Genomic DNA, 15,379 nt, shown 5'->3' with positions numbered 1-15,379 from the left:
GGTTCGTATTTCTCATCTTACTTGAGAGAGGAACTTCCAGAGTTTAGTATTAGCACTGTCTTCGATAAAACCTTTGAAGGACTCATGTTAATCTTGGAGATGAATTCAGCTACGAACAAATAAAATCGACCATCATAACAACAAAATTACAATGCATTACTGTGTCCGTTGTCATCTCAAGAATTGTAAATCGAAGGGGACAATTATTCAACAATTACAATTAAAAGAATATATTATATAAATAAAAATTATTAAATAAACTACACATTATATTTTGATATAATATGTAGCAATGAGATTAACATTAACGTGAGCTTAAGGGGCTTTCTAATGAATGGTTCATAAGGCACAACACTTGGTGAAGGTTTTGCAAATGGGGTTGCAAGCAGAGTGGGCTTAATCATGGAGGAAACTTCATAGTTAAGCGCACTCACGCTGGAGTAGTATTGAGATGGGTGACCTCTCGGGACTTTCACCTTTGTAAGCATCACCTAGATCCAATGAGTGCTAAGTGTTCCATTTATTCTCATGAGAGATGGATTTGTGTTGAATCACTACTCATGATACATGGGTCAATGAGTTTGACTCAAAAACTACACAATTAAATACTGATAGCAATATCATAATTAACATGTCTTTCAATAAATGTAGTAATACATTTAAAAGATAAATATTAAACGTATACTATACTTATTATTATTATTATTATTATTATATATAAATATATTATATTATATTATATTTGTAATACTTAAAATGGGTTAGTAAACTAGAAGTCCTATTCGCTCTAAATCGAGACCTATTTGTCAATTATGCTAATCCAATTATTTGCATAATTCATCAAAATCAATGCTAACCCAATTACCTTCATAATTCATGAAAATTAATAAAAGCTTTAATCAAGCATCAAATTATCATTAATTGATCACAAATCTTTGTGAGTTACATTGGCCTGCTTAATTAAATCAAATAGTTAAATACACTAGGGTAAAGTAGTTAATTAAAAGAAATTAATAAATCTCCTAAAATGCATGTCGTCATAGAGACAAGTAATCAAGGTGTTTATGAATAAACCAATGAGAGTAATCTCACATGGAGCACTCAGGGATAAATCCTAATTACTCTTTAGCTTTTAATCTACACCACTCATTCCTCTCCAATTCTATAAAAGGAGTGGAATTGAAGCTCAAATGGCCCATCCATTTGCATTCATATCAATATGTCGTCAAAATGGTCAATTCATTTTTCATTCTACTATTATGTTGTAGAATTGATAGCTTAGTTGTTCGATTGCTCTAAAATGGGTTAGTGAACTAGAAGCCCTATTTGCTCTGAATCAAGATTTGTCCCTCAATAATGCTAACCCAAATACCTGCATAATTCATCAAAATCAATTAAATTCTAATCAAGCATCAAATTATCATTAATTAATCACAAGCCCTCATTTATTATATTGTCCTATTTAATTAAATACACTTGACTAAAGTAAGTAATTAAAAAGAATTAACTAATCCCCTAAAACACATGTCTTCACAAATGGGACAAGTAGACAATGTGGTTATGAATGAACCAATGAGAGTTAACACACATGGATCACCTCACATGAACCACACAAGAATGAATCTTAATCACTCCTCAACTTTGAATCTACACCCCTCGTTTCATTTCCTCCCCAATTCTATAAAAGGAATAGATTTGAAGCTCAAATGGCTCATTCATTTGCATTTTGGTGTTATGTTGTAGAATTCATAGGTTAATTGTTCAATTTCATCTAGTTAATTAGCTCACACCATATTTCATAATGTGAATTGATAATCTAGCTTACATTCTCTCATGTTAGATGCATTCTAGAATTGCATTGTTCTTTGACTTGAAGCTCTCATTCTAATCTTGTAATGTCACTGATTAGGATCTTAATCTGAGGCAAATTAGATATCTTGATCACACTCTTCTTAGATTGGGAGCAATAGGATGCTTTTGTTAGTTTCATTTTGCTTTTATTTTGATCAAATTGATGTATATGGACTAACAAACTATGATGACCCTATCTACTAGGTTGAAGATAAAATGGTCCTAAAAACATAAATAAAAATGTTAGAGAGAAATTCCAACATGAATTGGGTTACTCTTAAGTAGAAACACTTAATATTAAATAACATTAGTAGATTTTTATACATGTTGCCCCCTGTATTAGACCTCATGATGGATGGAAGGTTTACTGCGGCTCGAGTCTGGACATGCTCAGCTTAGGGCTCCCTCAGACCTTACTCCATATTGGGATTCCTTTGCCCCAATGCGACTGATTTACTCCTCCCCCTGTGCACACTCCCTATACATTATGTGACTAATACAATAATTGCTTAATATTAATTTATAATTATACATATTAGTTTAATATCATTACTTGTCTTATTTATTTAATTTAAGTGTGAAGAAATATAATCCCATATTTAATAGGGGTTAATGGTTACATACCTTATTTTTGGAGATTACCACTTTACACTATATATTTAGCTATGTTCTGGACTTGATAGTTTCATACACTCGAAATGCCTAATCTGAAGGCTTTGTCTACCCCACGTGTACTAATTGTACTCAATGCATAATTATAACTTGGTGTCCCTTTCAAAGCACACTATAATGGAGTCCTTTGACTATACTGCCACCTGTGTATGCAAGTGCTTTTCACCATTTTCTAATGTAGATCATTGATGTCCTTTTTCTTTTGCCCAATAGGATGGCCATGTCCTTCTATTTATACAGTAAGTTGGTGAGGAGATGTGTCTCTTTGTACACGTAACCCCAAAATGTCGCATGTTTACTATTAGAACTTTGAATATGTAGTCCTGGTTCTAACATTAGGATTATATAATGATTTTAATTGGTAAATAATGTTTTAGTGGTATAGGGTTAATATCCATAACTAAATATCAAAATTTTATTAATGATTGTTTGAAGAAAACTTGAGATTGATGATTAATATCAAATAATTTATCAAATATATTTATTATTGTATATATCTACATAATTTGAGGGTTCGTGACACAAACTAATGTCTTATTGAAGTGTTGTGTTATTCATGGGTACACCAAATCACACACATTCTTGGCACCCATCATGGGGCCTAGCCCATTTCTATTCATTTTTAAGATTTATTTCATGTGTTAACTATTAGTTTTTTAGAGGAAGAAACTAGCCCTGAAGAGTTCTAGATTCATCAAGGTCTCTCAGAGGGTAATAGGATAAGTAAGGATGAAGACAAAATGAGTGAGGAGAGAAGTGAGAGTCTGGTTTTCCTCCACAAGGCAGAAATGAAAGCGGATATCTCTCATGAGGTGGACTCCTGGTTGTTTAATGAAATTAATCTTCTAAGGAAGAATTTCAAAGACCTAAAGAGGAACCTTGAAGTTGAAAAACTTAAAAGAATGGATTTGGAAGCCAAAGTTGGTAATATCCTTGGGAAACTATTAGATTATGAGGCAAAATTATGGCAATTGGTCAAAGACAGTGAGCAACACATGGATATGATGACTTTTAGCTTATGTGCAGCTACTACCAATATTGGAAGAAGAAGCACATAGGAGATTATTTCCCCTATTGTTGCATAGCTCATTGGTGGCCCTAGCAGGTGCATAAGACTAAGCACTAAGGCTATTCAAGCTGATTCAAGATCGATGATGAAAGAAACAATTTAGGATGCTGCTAATATTGGGAAGGACATGGCAAGGGTTACAAATGAAGTGGTGTAGGTATTTTCCTGTCAGGTTGGTTTTTGTGTCTGTTGGTTTTGGTCATTGGATCTGGTAATAGGTGTTGTTTTTTGTCATTTTATCATTTATTTATTTTTCATATCTTAGTACTAATTGCACTTAGGTTCCAATCCTTCTAAACATTGGTTGGTTTGCTAGATTGTTGGACATCTTAATGGTTTTTGTTTAACTTGTATGGGGTTCCGGGTCCCCTCAAAACTTGTTTCTACTTTAATCCAAAACTATCATTTTTTTTGGTGAAGAGTCACTTTTGGGAATCCTATGTCATTTATGAGAAGAAAGCTCATTTCTTGGAAATCATAAGTAGTTTCTAGGAATCTTGGGTCATTTTTGGGAAAGAGATGGCATTGAATGGTCTAGCAAGTGTGTGTGACATGATAGTCAAGCATCAAAGATGAATTGAATGGTTTAGAAAGTGTGTGTGGCATGCTAGTCAATCCATCAAAAAGATACATCTTCAAGGTAACTCCATATCTCAAAAAGAAGAATAAAAAATGACCTAGGCTTAAGGCTTGGTGTGTCCTTAAGGGATCAAAAACAATATCAGGCTTCTTGGACTTTTAATAGTCCAAAGAAGGATAAACAAATGATTAGGACTCTCAAAATTTTAATAATCCAAAGGGGGATCAAAATCAAGGATCGAGGCTCCCATAAATTCAGTAGTCCAAAGAGAGATATGAAGAAAGCAATAAAGATCAATCTCCCGTGAACTTTCATTAGTTCAATAGAATAGAATTAAACTACCAAAGGTGTGTGCATGTGTAATTGAGTGGAGTGTATGCCCCCATGGTAAATGCAATTTCAAATGCCTTAGGCCTTAGTTAGAGCAATATATTTAAAATAAGCATGCATGCATCCACTAAGAATGTTTCCACTATAAGATGCTCCCAAGAGAGAACACATCAAGGGAAATAAGCACATGGAAAAAGAGAGAGCACAAAAGGATCTACCAAGTTCAAGGTCAATATAATCATATGATAATATGTAATATTATATCAAGTATGAAATTTCATAATATTATATCAAGTATGAAATTTCATCATTCCCCAAAGGAAGTAGAACTACAACATAATTGAGGGAAAGCACATAAGAGAGATGAAGAGTCTTTTTGGGTGAACAATATGAAGACCCAAAAGAATCAGTGCTACCATATTGTAAGAAACCAAGAAGATATATAAGGTTACATGTAATATAATAACACATATAGAAGTTAATATGTAACAACATATGGAAGAAAAGAGATACAAATAGAAGAATGTGTGCAACATGTTTAGTTAGTTTATCCTCTTCTGCCAATGGAGAAATAAGGATTGTCTAAAGCATTCTAGATAAAGCATATAACAAATAGCACAACACGAGGGAAACATGACACAAAAACATAAAGTCTACCATGATAGAAGTTTTAAATAATTGATAGGGGGGTGAATCAATTATGTCATCTCATAGTCCCTTTAAACATTTCACTGCCATCAAAGCAACATAAAATTTAACAACAATAACTTCAATATATCCAATCACTCGGTAGACACATCCAACTTAAAAATTAACTCATACATCCACTTCATTCCAAGTTTTTATCAAACTACTGCTTACATTACTAACTATTAGTAAATTTCTAGTAATTACCTAGTGATATCTTAGTTATTACCAAGTTACAATAAACTGTAAACATATAAATCAACTTGCAACACAAACGACATTCACACAATTAACACCAAGATTTTTAATGTGGAAACCCTGTTAAGGGAAAAAACACCTAAGACTAGCAACCGAAAAAATTCACCCTTCTGAAGTGATCTCTATTAGGAGACTACTTTGTTAAAGGTTACATGTACTTTGTTAAAGTGACCTTGTTAGAGTATTTTCAGCAAAAGATCATCTAGACCTTATCACTCCCTATCTAGGACTAAAAAGAGTGTGTTTATTTAAAGGACTTACAAACATCACTAATTGATTTACAAACACCACTAATCAATGCTACCATATAGTATTTCATAGACTTGTAAAGGTCCACTCAAGGTTTCCAAGATTTTCTGCTACAATGGTTAAACAATAACAGTGTAAAGTGATCTATTAAGAATATAAACTACCTTTTCTTGTTCAAATCTCTTTTCTTGCTCTTTCTTTGTCTTTTACTCACTCAATTGATTATGTCTTCTAAAACTCTTCTTCTTTTCTTCTCTCTACTCTACTCGATTCACTTGGCTCAACACTTCTTCTGCTTCTTCAACAAATTTTCTCTTCACAACATCCGTCAATCAGATATATTTTAGCTTCATTAGTTCTCAAACAACATCACAATGAAATCATCAGTCACATCAAAGCAATAGCCTAAAATTTTCTTGTTCTCCTTCTTAAATATATTTCTCAATGCTTCCAGATCTTTCCATCTTTTGTTGCTTAATCAATACCATCAATCTTAGTTTTACTATAGAATTCCTTCAGATAATGAATTTAGACACATAGAAAATATAACTTTACATAGAACTTTATGTCCATCTTTATCCTTCTCCAATTTCCTTCATTAGATCCTTCTTTAATTTTCTTCATTTTTTATGTTGCAACAAACTTTGACACTCACATTAGACCTTCTCGAACTTTCCAAATTTTCATCAAAATTCAACGTTAGATTCCCATTTCTCAATCTTGTTCATTTGGTTGTCACTCAGTAAATATTACATTTACTCAAGAAACATATAATTCAATTAATATTGACTTTCTCAGGCAATAGTGTGTTCTTCCTTCTTCTTTGCAATCACTTATGAAATATTGTAATCACTTGATGAATGCAATCTCCCTTCATTAACCTTGTGACTTAGTTAAGCTTGTGATCTTTAATACTTCTTAACAATACATGATTGTAAAACAGTCAAACCAATATTACATAATCATTGTCCAACTCATTCAAGTACCCATTGAATACCTTATATATCAACTCTGACTTCATCATACCTTCTTCAAATCCTCTTCATCAATCAAATCATCTTCATCGATCTAATGATATGTTACTTTCCTTAGTTAGCATAATGTCTAGCCAATTAAGACTTTGACATCAATAATAGTATAAAAACTAATAATACTCTCTCACGTGCATTCATACCATCATCACCTAACAATCTCCCACTATCAATTACAATATCAACTGGGGATAAAAATATCCCCCTTTTCCATTGATGGCAACACATAACATAAGATTTTACATTACATAAGATAATCAAATGTATGTATTGTCAACAATACAACTTTGCAATTCTAGTTCTTTAAATTAGTACTCGGTTTGTATCTTCAGTAGCAACAAAATGCTTCAATTTCTTCAACATTAGCCCCCTTTGATTATGATCCCTGATTTCAGGTTCAATCTTCTGGCATCATCATGTTTTGTAGCACTCCCCCTTTGGGTTTTCTCTCTTCCTTTACTATTTTGATTATATTTTCTCTTCATTGAATTCTTCAACTTATTCTTACAGTTTATCCTTCATCTATACACTTCTCCCATTCAATATCTTCTCGCCCTTTATTTACACTTCTACCCTTTCTCATTGTTCTCTTCATTTTTTCTCCCCCCTTTAACAACAATGCCAAAGGTGATTATAAATTTCATCATGAAACTTATAAAACCTTGTAGTTACCTTTGTACCTTGCATGTACAAATTACATTGATTCCTTCACTATTAACTTTATAGCTTTAGAAATACTCCTAAAGTGTGAACACTTCTACATCAACTCCAAAAGATCATATTTCAATTCCATGAATTGATGCAACATGTAGCTTCACCTAGTGAATTTTGGATAGGGGAAGAACCCCCAATTTACCTCTTAGATACTCAAAAGAATCCTTAGGCAATGGCTTGGTAAATATATCAACAATTTGTTCCTTAAACTTTACATACTCAAGCCTTACTTTCTTTTCTTATACAAGCTCCCTCAAGTAATGAGACTTGGTTGAAATGTGTTGTCTTTGCGTGCATCGCTAGATTTTTTGAGATATTTATAGCACTTGTATTATCACACTAAATAGTAAAAGGCTTAGTTACTTCTTCTTTCATTCCTTCCAATATTTTTTTGATCCATACAATATTTGAATAATTGATTGCAACAACAACATATTCAACTTCATCACTAGATTGTGATATACAACTTTGTTTCTTTCTTATCCATGTGATCAACTTTTCTCCTAAAAAGAATGTTCCTCCACTTGTACTTTTTTTGTCATTGACATTTCTAGCCCAATCAGCATCTATGTAGACTTTAAGATTAAAGACATCCTCTTGTTTATACCATAAGCCATAATCTTCAGTTCTATTGAGATATTTGAATATCCTTGTCAAAGCAGTCATATGAGTTTCCCTTGGATTAGAATGAAAACCTTGCAACTATTCCAATAGCTATGGCAATATTTGGTTTATTATATACAACATATTATAGCTTTCCAATCATATATTTGTATTGTGTTTGATCAACTTCACTAGTAGTGTCTTCCTTTGACAATTTCACTCCATCCACCATAGGTTTACTAATTAGTTTAGATTCATCCATCCAAAATGTTTTCAAGATATCCTTCACATACTTGGATTGAGTAACATAGATGCCTTTTGGTGTTTGATAGACTTGCAATCCAATAAAAAACTTTATCTCTCCAAACATGGACATTTCAAATTCAGTACTCATTTAATCAGCAAATGACTTACTCAACATATCATTTCCTCCAAGTATTATATCACCAATAAATATTTCAGTAATCAATGCCATATATTGTGCTTCATTCTTCAAATATAGATTATTGTTTTCACTTGTTCTAGTAAATCCCACCTTAATCAGGTAAGAGTGTAACCTTTCATACCATTCTCTTGGGGCTCATTTTAGTCCATATAAATTTTTATTCTTGTAGACCATATCCTTCTTTCCATGTTCAACAATCCTTTAGGTTGTTCAATGTAGACTTCCTCTTTAAGTATTCCATTCATAAATGTAGATTTTTCATATATTTGATAGATCTTGAATTTCTTGTATGTAGCATAAGCAAACAATATTCTTACACCTTTCAATCTAGCACTAGGTGCAAAAGTCTTAGTGTATTCAATTCCTTTTTCTTGGGCATAACCTTTGCAGACCAATCTAGCCTTATTTCTTACCAATTCTCCATTCTCATTTAGATTATTTCTAAAAATCCACTTTGTTCCAATCACGTTCTTATGAGTAGGTCTCAATACAAGTGTCCAGGTTTTGTTCTTCTCAATTTGATCAATCTCTTCATTCTTGGCATAATCCAACATTCATCATCCAATGCAGCTTAAACTTATCTAGGCTCAAAATTAGCTATTAGACACGTACCTTCTCTTATTTTTCTTCTTTTTTGTACTCCAACACTTCTATCTCCAATTATTTGTTCAGATGAATGGTTATTTCTCATATATTTGGCCAATACAACTTTAGTTTTCTAATTCTTAGCATTTTCTTCACTCAGTAGGGGTTCAACTTCTTATTCAAAATGTATTGTCTGGTGCATGGGTATAACTATCTGAGACTCAGTAACCATTAGCTGATGCTTGGATGCTACTATTTGATGCTCTATAGGCCTATGTTGTAACTCAGGTAGAGTATATGATGCATCTTCATAGATATAGAAATAATTATTGTAATCTTTGGGTTCTTTCTCTCTTTCCAGATCATTTATCTCTATAAACTCATGAAATATTACATTTGCACTTTCAATCATCTTGTTAATAGGATTGTTCAAACATTTGTAAGTTTTTCTCTTAGATGAATACCCTAGGAATATACCTTTACCACCTTTAACATCAATTTTACCATTCCTATCATCCCTGTAAATACAATATCTACTTCCAAATATTTTGAAATAACTTGCATTCAGTGTATGACCATAGTACAACTCATAGGGTGTCTTGTTTGTTCCTTTCTTCAATTGAACTTGGTTGAGTGTTTAAACAATGCTACTGATTTCTTCTCTATAGAATATTTGAGAGACCTCATTCTCAATCATCAGTCCTTGCATAATCCATGATAGATGTATTCTCCATTCTTGTGTGGTGTCCTCGGTGTAGATAACTATCTTTTGCTACCATTATCAGCACAAAAGTTAGTGAATTTAGTCGACATAAATTCACCACCTCCAATAAATCTTAAACATTTCAAAGGCTTTCTAGTTTCATTTTCAACTCTTTCTTTGTACCACTTAAACATATCAAAAGCATGTGATTTCACTTTCATGAACATTACAATCGTCATCTTTGAATAATCATCCACAAATAATATAAATTATATATCTACATAGTAACTATCAACTCCATTTGGACCACATAAATTAGTATGCACTAATTCCATAATATCATCGAAAGTGTGTGTCATGCTAGAAAAACTATACTTTTTCATCTTACCGAGCTAAGATTCTTTGCACATAGCATTTTCAGGTTTTTGCAAATTCAGTAAGCCTCTTACTCTTTTCTTTCTACTAATTTTCACCATATTATCAAAGTTAACATGACACAACCTTTTATGCCATAACCACACATCCTAAATTCTAGAAAATAAACATGTCTCAAGTGTAGGATCAAGGTACAATAAGTTACCTTTAGTTTGCACTCTTGTTCTAATTAGATTACCTTCATCATCAAAGATCTTGACCTTCCTTTTCTCAAATTCTAGCTTGTGACCTAAGTTATTCAACTGAGCAACACTCAAGAGATTATATTTAAGTCCTTGAACCTAATATGCATCATCACATCTAATATTTTCATTCAACATTAGTGACCATTTACCTTTCACTAAGTATAGAACATCACTACCAAACTTAACATGTGAAATAAGTGCATTTTCATTCTCATACCTTTCACCATTTGGCTCTTCCTTGACTGCAACATAGGCCATTTCAACTACTTCCTTGTCATCATTAGAGATTGACTCAGCATGCTCTTCTTTAGCAATGTAGCACGACTTCTTGCATTTGTATTTATAACATTTGTTCTTCATGTACTTGTAGTCTTTCTTTTCATTTCTATCATTTCTATTAGATTTTTGTCAGTTAGGACATTTAGTAGCAATGCTTCAATCTCATCCAGATCATCTTCGATTTCAAATTCACTTTCTTCTTTGGTTTTCTTCTCTTTCTTTGGATTGTTGATGGTTAGTGAAGACTTAGAAGCATTCCCAATTGTTACCATATTGTTATCATAATTACTCAACTCAAATTCATTCAACTAACTAACTAGCCCATGAAGTGTTAGATCATTTACAGGCATAGCTCTTACTTCTTTAGTAGTAGGCACTTTGATAGCATAAATAGGACAAAGAGTTCTTAAGCCTTTACTTACAATTTCAAGATCGAAGATGACACCTCTAGTAGCTTTGATTACACTTACAACATCCTTGATTTGGTTCACATATTGTGCAACATTTTCACCTTCTTTTATTCTCATGTCATCATACTTACCTCTCAAGCTTTCAGCTTTCGATCTCTTTCCATTGCCATATCCTCCATAAACAAGCTCCAGTTCAGCCTACATTTGTTTTGCATTAGCATAGTTCTTGACATCATCAAATTCAACATCATTGAGAGCAGATGTAATATCTATCATCATAGTATTGTGATTCCTCTTAAACTTAGAAGCATTCCCAATTGTAACCATATTGTTATCGTAATTACTCAGCTCAAATGAAATCAACTAACCAACTAGCCCATCAAGTGTCAAATCATTTCTAGGCATAGCTCTTACTTCTTTAGTAGTAGACATTTTGATAGCATAAATATGAAAAAGAGTTCTTAAGCCTTTACTTACAATTTCAGAATCCAAGATGGCACCTCTAGTAGCTTTGATTACACTTAAAACATCCTTGATTTGGTTTGCATATTGTGCAACATTTTCACCTTCTTTCATTCTCATGTCATCATACTTACCTCTCAAGCTTTCAGCTTGGATCTCCTTACATTGCCATATCCTCCATAAACAAGCTCCAGTTCATCCTACATTTGTTTTGCATTGGCACAATTCTTGACATCATCAAATTCAACATCATTGAGAGCAGATGTAACATCTATCATCATACTATTGTGATTCCTCTTTTCATTCATTTGATCCACAATTAGGGGACCAATAGGTGTAACATATTCATTATCCAACTAGCATGTAACATTATCTCCAATACCTAAAAGATGTCACTTCATTTGGTCTTACCATGAGGAAAAGTTCTCCTTTTTCAACTTTGGTATCTCTCTCTCTCATACATCTTGATCTTTAGCTCAAGTGCCTTTAAACTTCTTTCTTCGAGCACTTAGCTCTGATACCAAATTGTTAGATAAATATGTGTGTGTGGGGCAGTGAGGGGGGGTGTCCAATTATCTCAAATTTCCTTTTAACATTTCAACACCATCAAAGAAACATAAACTTTAAGAACAATAACTTCAATATTTACAATCACTTAGTAGACACATCCAACTTAAAACTTAACTCAAACTACAACTTCTTTCCAAATTGTTTGTTGCATTATCAATTGTTAGTAAATTTCTAGTAATTACCTAGTGATATCTTAGTTATTACTGAGTTGTAGTAAACTGTAAACATGTAAATCAACTTGCAACATAAATAACATTACACAATTAACACCAAGATTTTTAATGTGGAATTAAGGAAAAAACCACCTAGGATTGGCAACCAAAAACTTTCATTCTTTTGAAGTGATCTCTTTTAGGAGACTCCCTTGTCAAAAGTTATATACACTTTGTTAAAGTGACCTTGTTAGATTATTTCACCAAAATATCATTTAGAACTTATCACTCCCTCTCTAGGAATAAAAAGAATGACCTGATTTAAAGGACTTACAAACACCACTAATCGATTTTACTAAATAGAATTTCACAAACTTGTTAGGTCCACTCGGTGCTTCTAAGATTTTCTATTATAATGGTTAAACAAGAACAATATAAAGTGATTGGTTAAGAATAACAACTACATTTGCTTGTTCATATCTCTATTATTTCCCTTTCTTTTTCATTTACTCACTCGACTAATTATTTCTTCTACAAACTCTTCTCTTCTCTCTGGTCTACTTGGTTCACTTGGATCAACACTTCTTCTTTGTTAGAATGATTTAAAATATCTCAGAGGGGGGGGGTTGTGAATCAATTATCCTTAGGTCTAGATGTACTAATTCAAACTTTCAACAGCTTCAAACAATCTCATTAAACAACTTACCAATTTAACATTCTTAACTTTATGTTCAACCGACTAATAGTAAAGTAAATAACTATAAAAATAAAATGCATAAAATAACATCCACACATGTAAATAACAAATTGAAACTAGGATTTAACATGGAAAACCAATTTGGGAAAAACCATCAAGTAACATGCTACCAATTTTTCACTCTTCTAAAGTGAGCTCAGTTAAGAGCCAACCCTATTAAAGGTTATACAACACACTATTAAATGTGACCCTATTAAAAGATTTATCACCCTTTTAGGAGTGGCCTTGTTAGAGGACTTTGGATCATTCCATTAGAATGTCACCTTGATTAAAGGATTTACAGAATGACAATTAAGTCAACTTTGATTAAAGGATTATGATTGTTACAGTGGTTAGAATGTAACAATAGGTTTGATCTATAAAACACAACTCACTTTGCAAATTTAGATTTATGTTCGCTCATCTATTGGTTCACTGATTGGCTTCCTTTATCATCTACATCACTGATTTACTTGGCATACCTTAAGAAGTCATAATTCACTAATCTTTTCACAGTTCTCCTTTGTTGCTCTACTCCTCACATATTCTCCTTAAGATTGCCAATCAACAATGATCCAACCCAAGAAAACATATCTTTTTCCTCTCTAAATAGGTAATTTTGATCTTTTTCTACTTAAACATCACTAGAGATCTTATGGTTAGGTTAGATTTATCGAATCCTTCATCATTTTGTTCTTCTTCTCCTTTCTTCATACTTCTAGAAACTTCTGATTGAATCATTGCCTTTGATTGTATAACAAAATCCCTTCATGCATTAAATACTCCAACTCATCAATCCTTAATATTTACACTCTTTGACTCATCCAAAAAATCAATGGTGTTGGCCTCAAACTCAATTCTTTTATAAACTATAATTTTTGTTGTCACTCGACAATCACTATGTTCTTTGCTTGGTCATCACTGTGTAGCTTGACATCTACTATTATGTTTCACTCAACATTTACTAGCTCACTCAGTCATTACTATGCTCAGTCACTACTAACCTTCATCAACTTTCTCAGTAATAAATATCACTCAGCTTAAACTATTTGTTCGACTTCTACTTAAGTTCCTTAATCTTATATTTCATCTCCTTCATTGACTAACCAAAACTAATACTCAATCATGCTTAGAGTTTAACTCAATGCTTTTCATTTCACTCATACATCAATTTTACTTGTCTTCTTCACTTCATGTATTAATTAAACAATACATTATCTTGTCAATGAGTAACTTATCAAGTGCCCATTGTAATTCCATAATACTTAACTTCTCTTTTCTCAACAACATCACTAGTGCACCTTGTTATCTCTTCTTTTCAAATACTCCTCCATCAATCAATAGATATGGCACTCTACATTGTTAGTAAATATCTCTCTAGTAGGTTAGAAAATGCATTACTAGTAGGTTTGACATCAATGACAACATAGCAATTGTTCCAATTGTAGTTTCTAACAATCTCTCTCTTTGGCATTAATGACAACACCTCTAGTACCATGCAATCCAAATTTTCACTATGTTAGCTTCTTAACTTGTATTTTCATCTCCTTCCATGTGTGTTCTCTCTTTCTTAGTTTCATTCTAATTCTCATTTAATGCAATCTCAGGATACTCCCTCTTACATTAATTGTAGTAGTATCAACTATATGATATCACTCCCTCTATCATTTTATCACATACTTTTTCTCTGATATATCTCCCTCTTTTTCTAATAACTTCAACTCCTTTAGCAAAATATGTCTCCCTCTACGCATCAATTCATAGTAACTTTCATCACTCTCTTATATTCTCTCTCTCTTTATATGTAGTATGTATGGTAACTGAATATATCTCCCTCTTTGAAAACAATGGCAAAGACATCAACCATTTACATGCATCTTAGTTCTTTGCTCTAGTATACATAACATCTGCATGTCACTATTCTGATATAGAAATTTAATTTCATCATATTTCTTTATAACTCCTTGTAGCTTCATCTACTCATAGTTCAATGTCTTGATTTTCACACACTTAGGTAGATCCTAAAGTGTGACTTCCTACAACGATTTGTAAGATATTCTAATTATAAAAATTGATGCAATGCAAAATCTCTTCTAAGTTTTCTTTAGTTAGGGGAATGACCCCTAACTTACCTCTCAGATACTCTAAATAATCCTTAGGTAGTGCCTTTGTGGACATGTGAGCTATCTGTTCTTTTGTGTTCACATATTCCAATCTCACTTCTTTGTCTTGTACCATCTCTCAAGTAATGTTACTTGATCTCAATATTTTTAGTCTTTGTGTGCATCACATGGTTCTTTGATATGTTTATAGCACTTTGTCATCACAATATATCACAATAGGTTTAGTGATCTCTTCCTACATACCTTTCAA

General features: G+C 32.5%; 1 protein-coding gene across 6 annotated transcripts in view; it reads right to left on the bottom strand.

Annotated features, from left to right (window-relative positions):
- Nucleotides 1–209, bottom strand: part of LOC149565926 (uncharacterized) — a 90,028-nt gene extending 89,819 nt beyond the window's left edge. For 2 of the 6 annotated variants that reach the window (XM_089819392.1, XM_089819395.1), the window contains exon 1: nt 22–209. In XM_089819392.1, the coding sequence (XP_089675518.1) occupies nt 22–86 (65 nt within the window). In that variant the 5' untranslated portion in view covers nt 87–209. The remainder of the gene's footprint in view (nt 1–21) is intronic. The other 4 variants (XM_089819398.1, XM_089819396.1, XM_089819402.1 and 1 more) reach the window with 4 other exon arrangements.
- Between the last annotated feature and the right edge of the window lie 15,170 nt (nt 210–15,379).

Source organism: Cupressus sempervirens, chromosome 3 (assembly GCF_028749045.1).
Source record: "Cupressus sempervirens isolate cs-2001-9-10 chromosome 3, ASM2874904v1, whole genome shotgun sequence".
NCBI lineage: Eukaryota > Viridiplantae > Streptophyta > Pinopsida > Cupressales > Cupressaceae > Cupressus > Cupressus sempervirens.
Note: the sequence above shows the minus strand (reverse complement) of the source record. Positions and strands in the feature narration are given on the sequence as shown.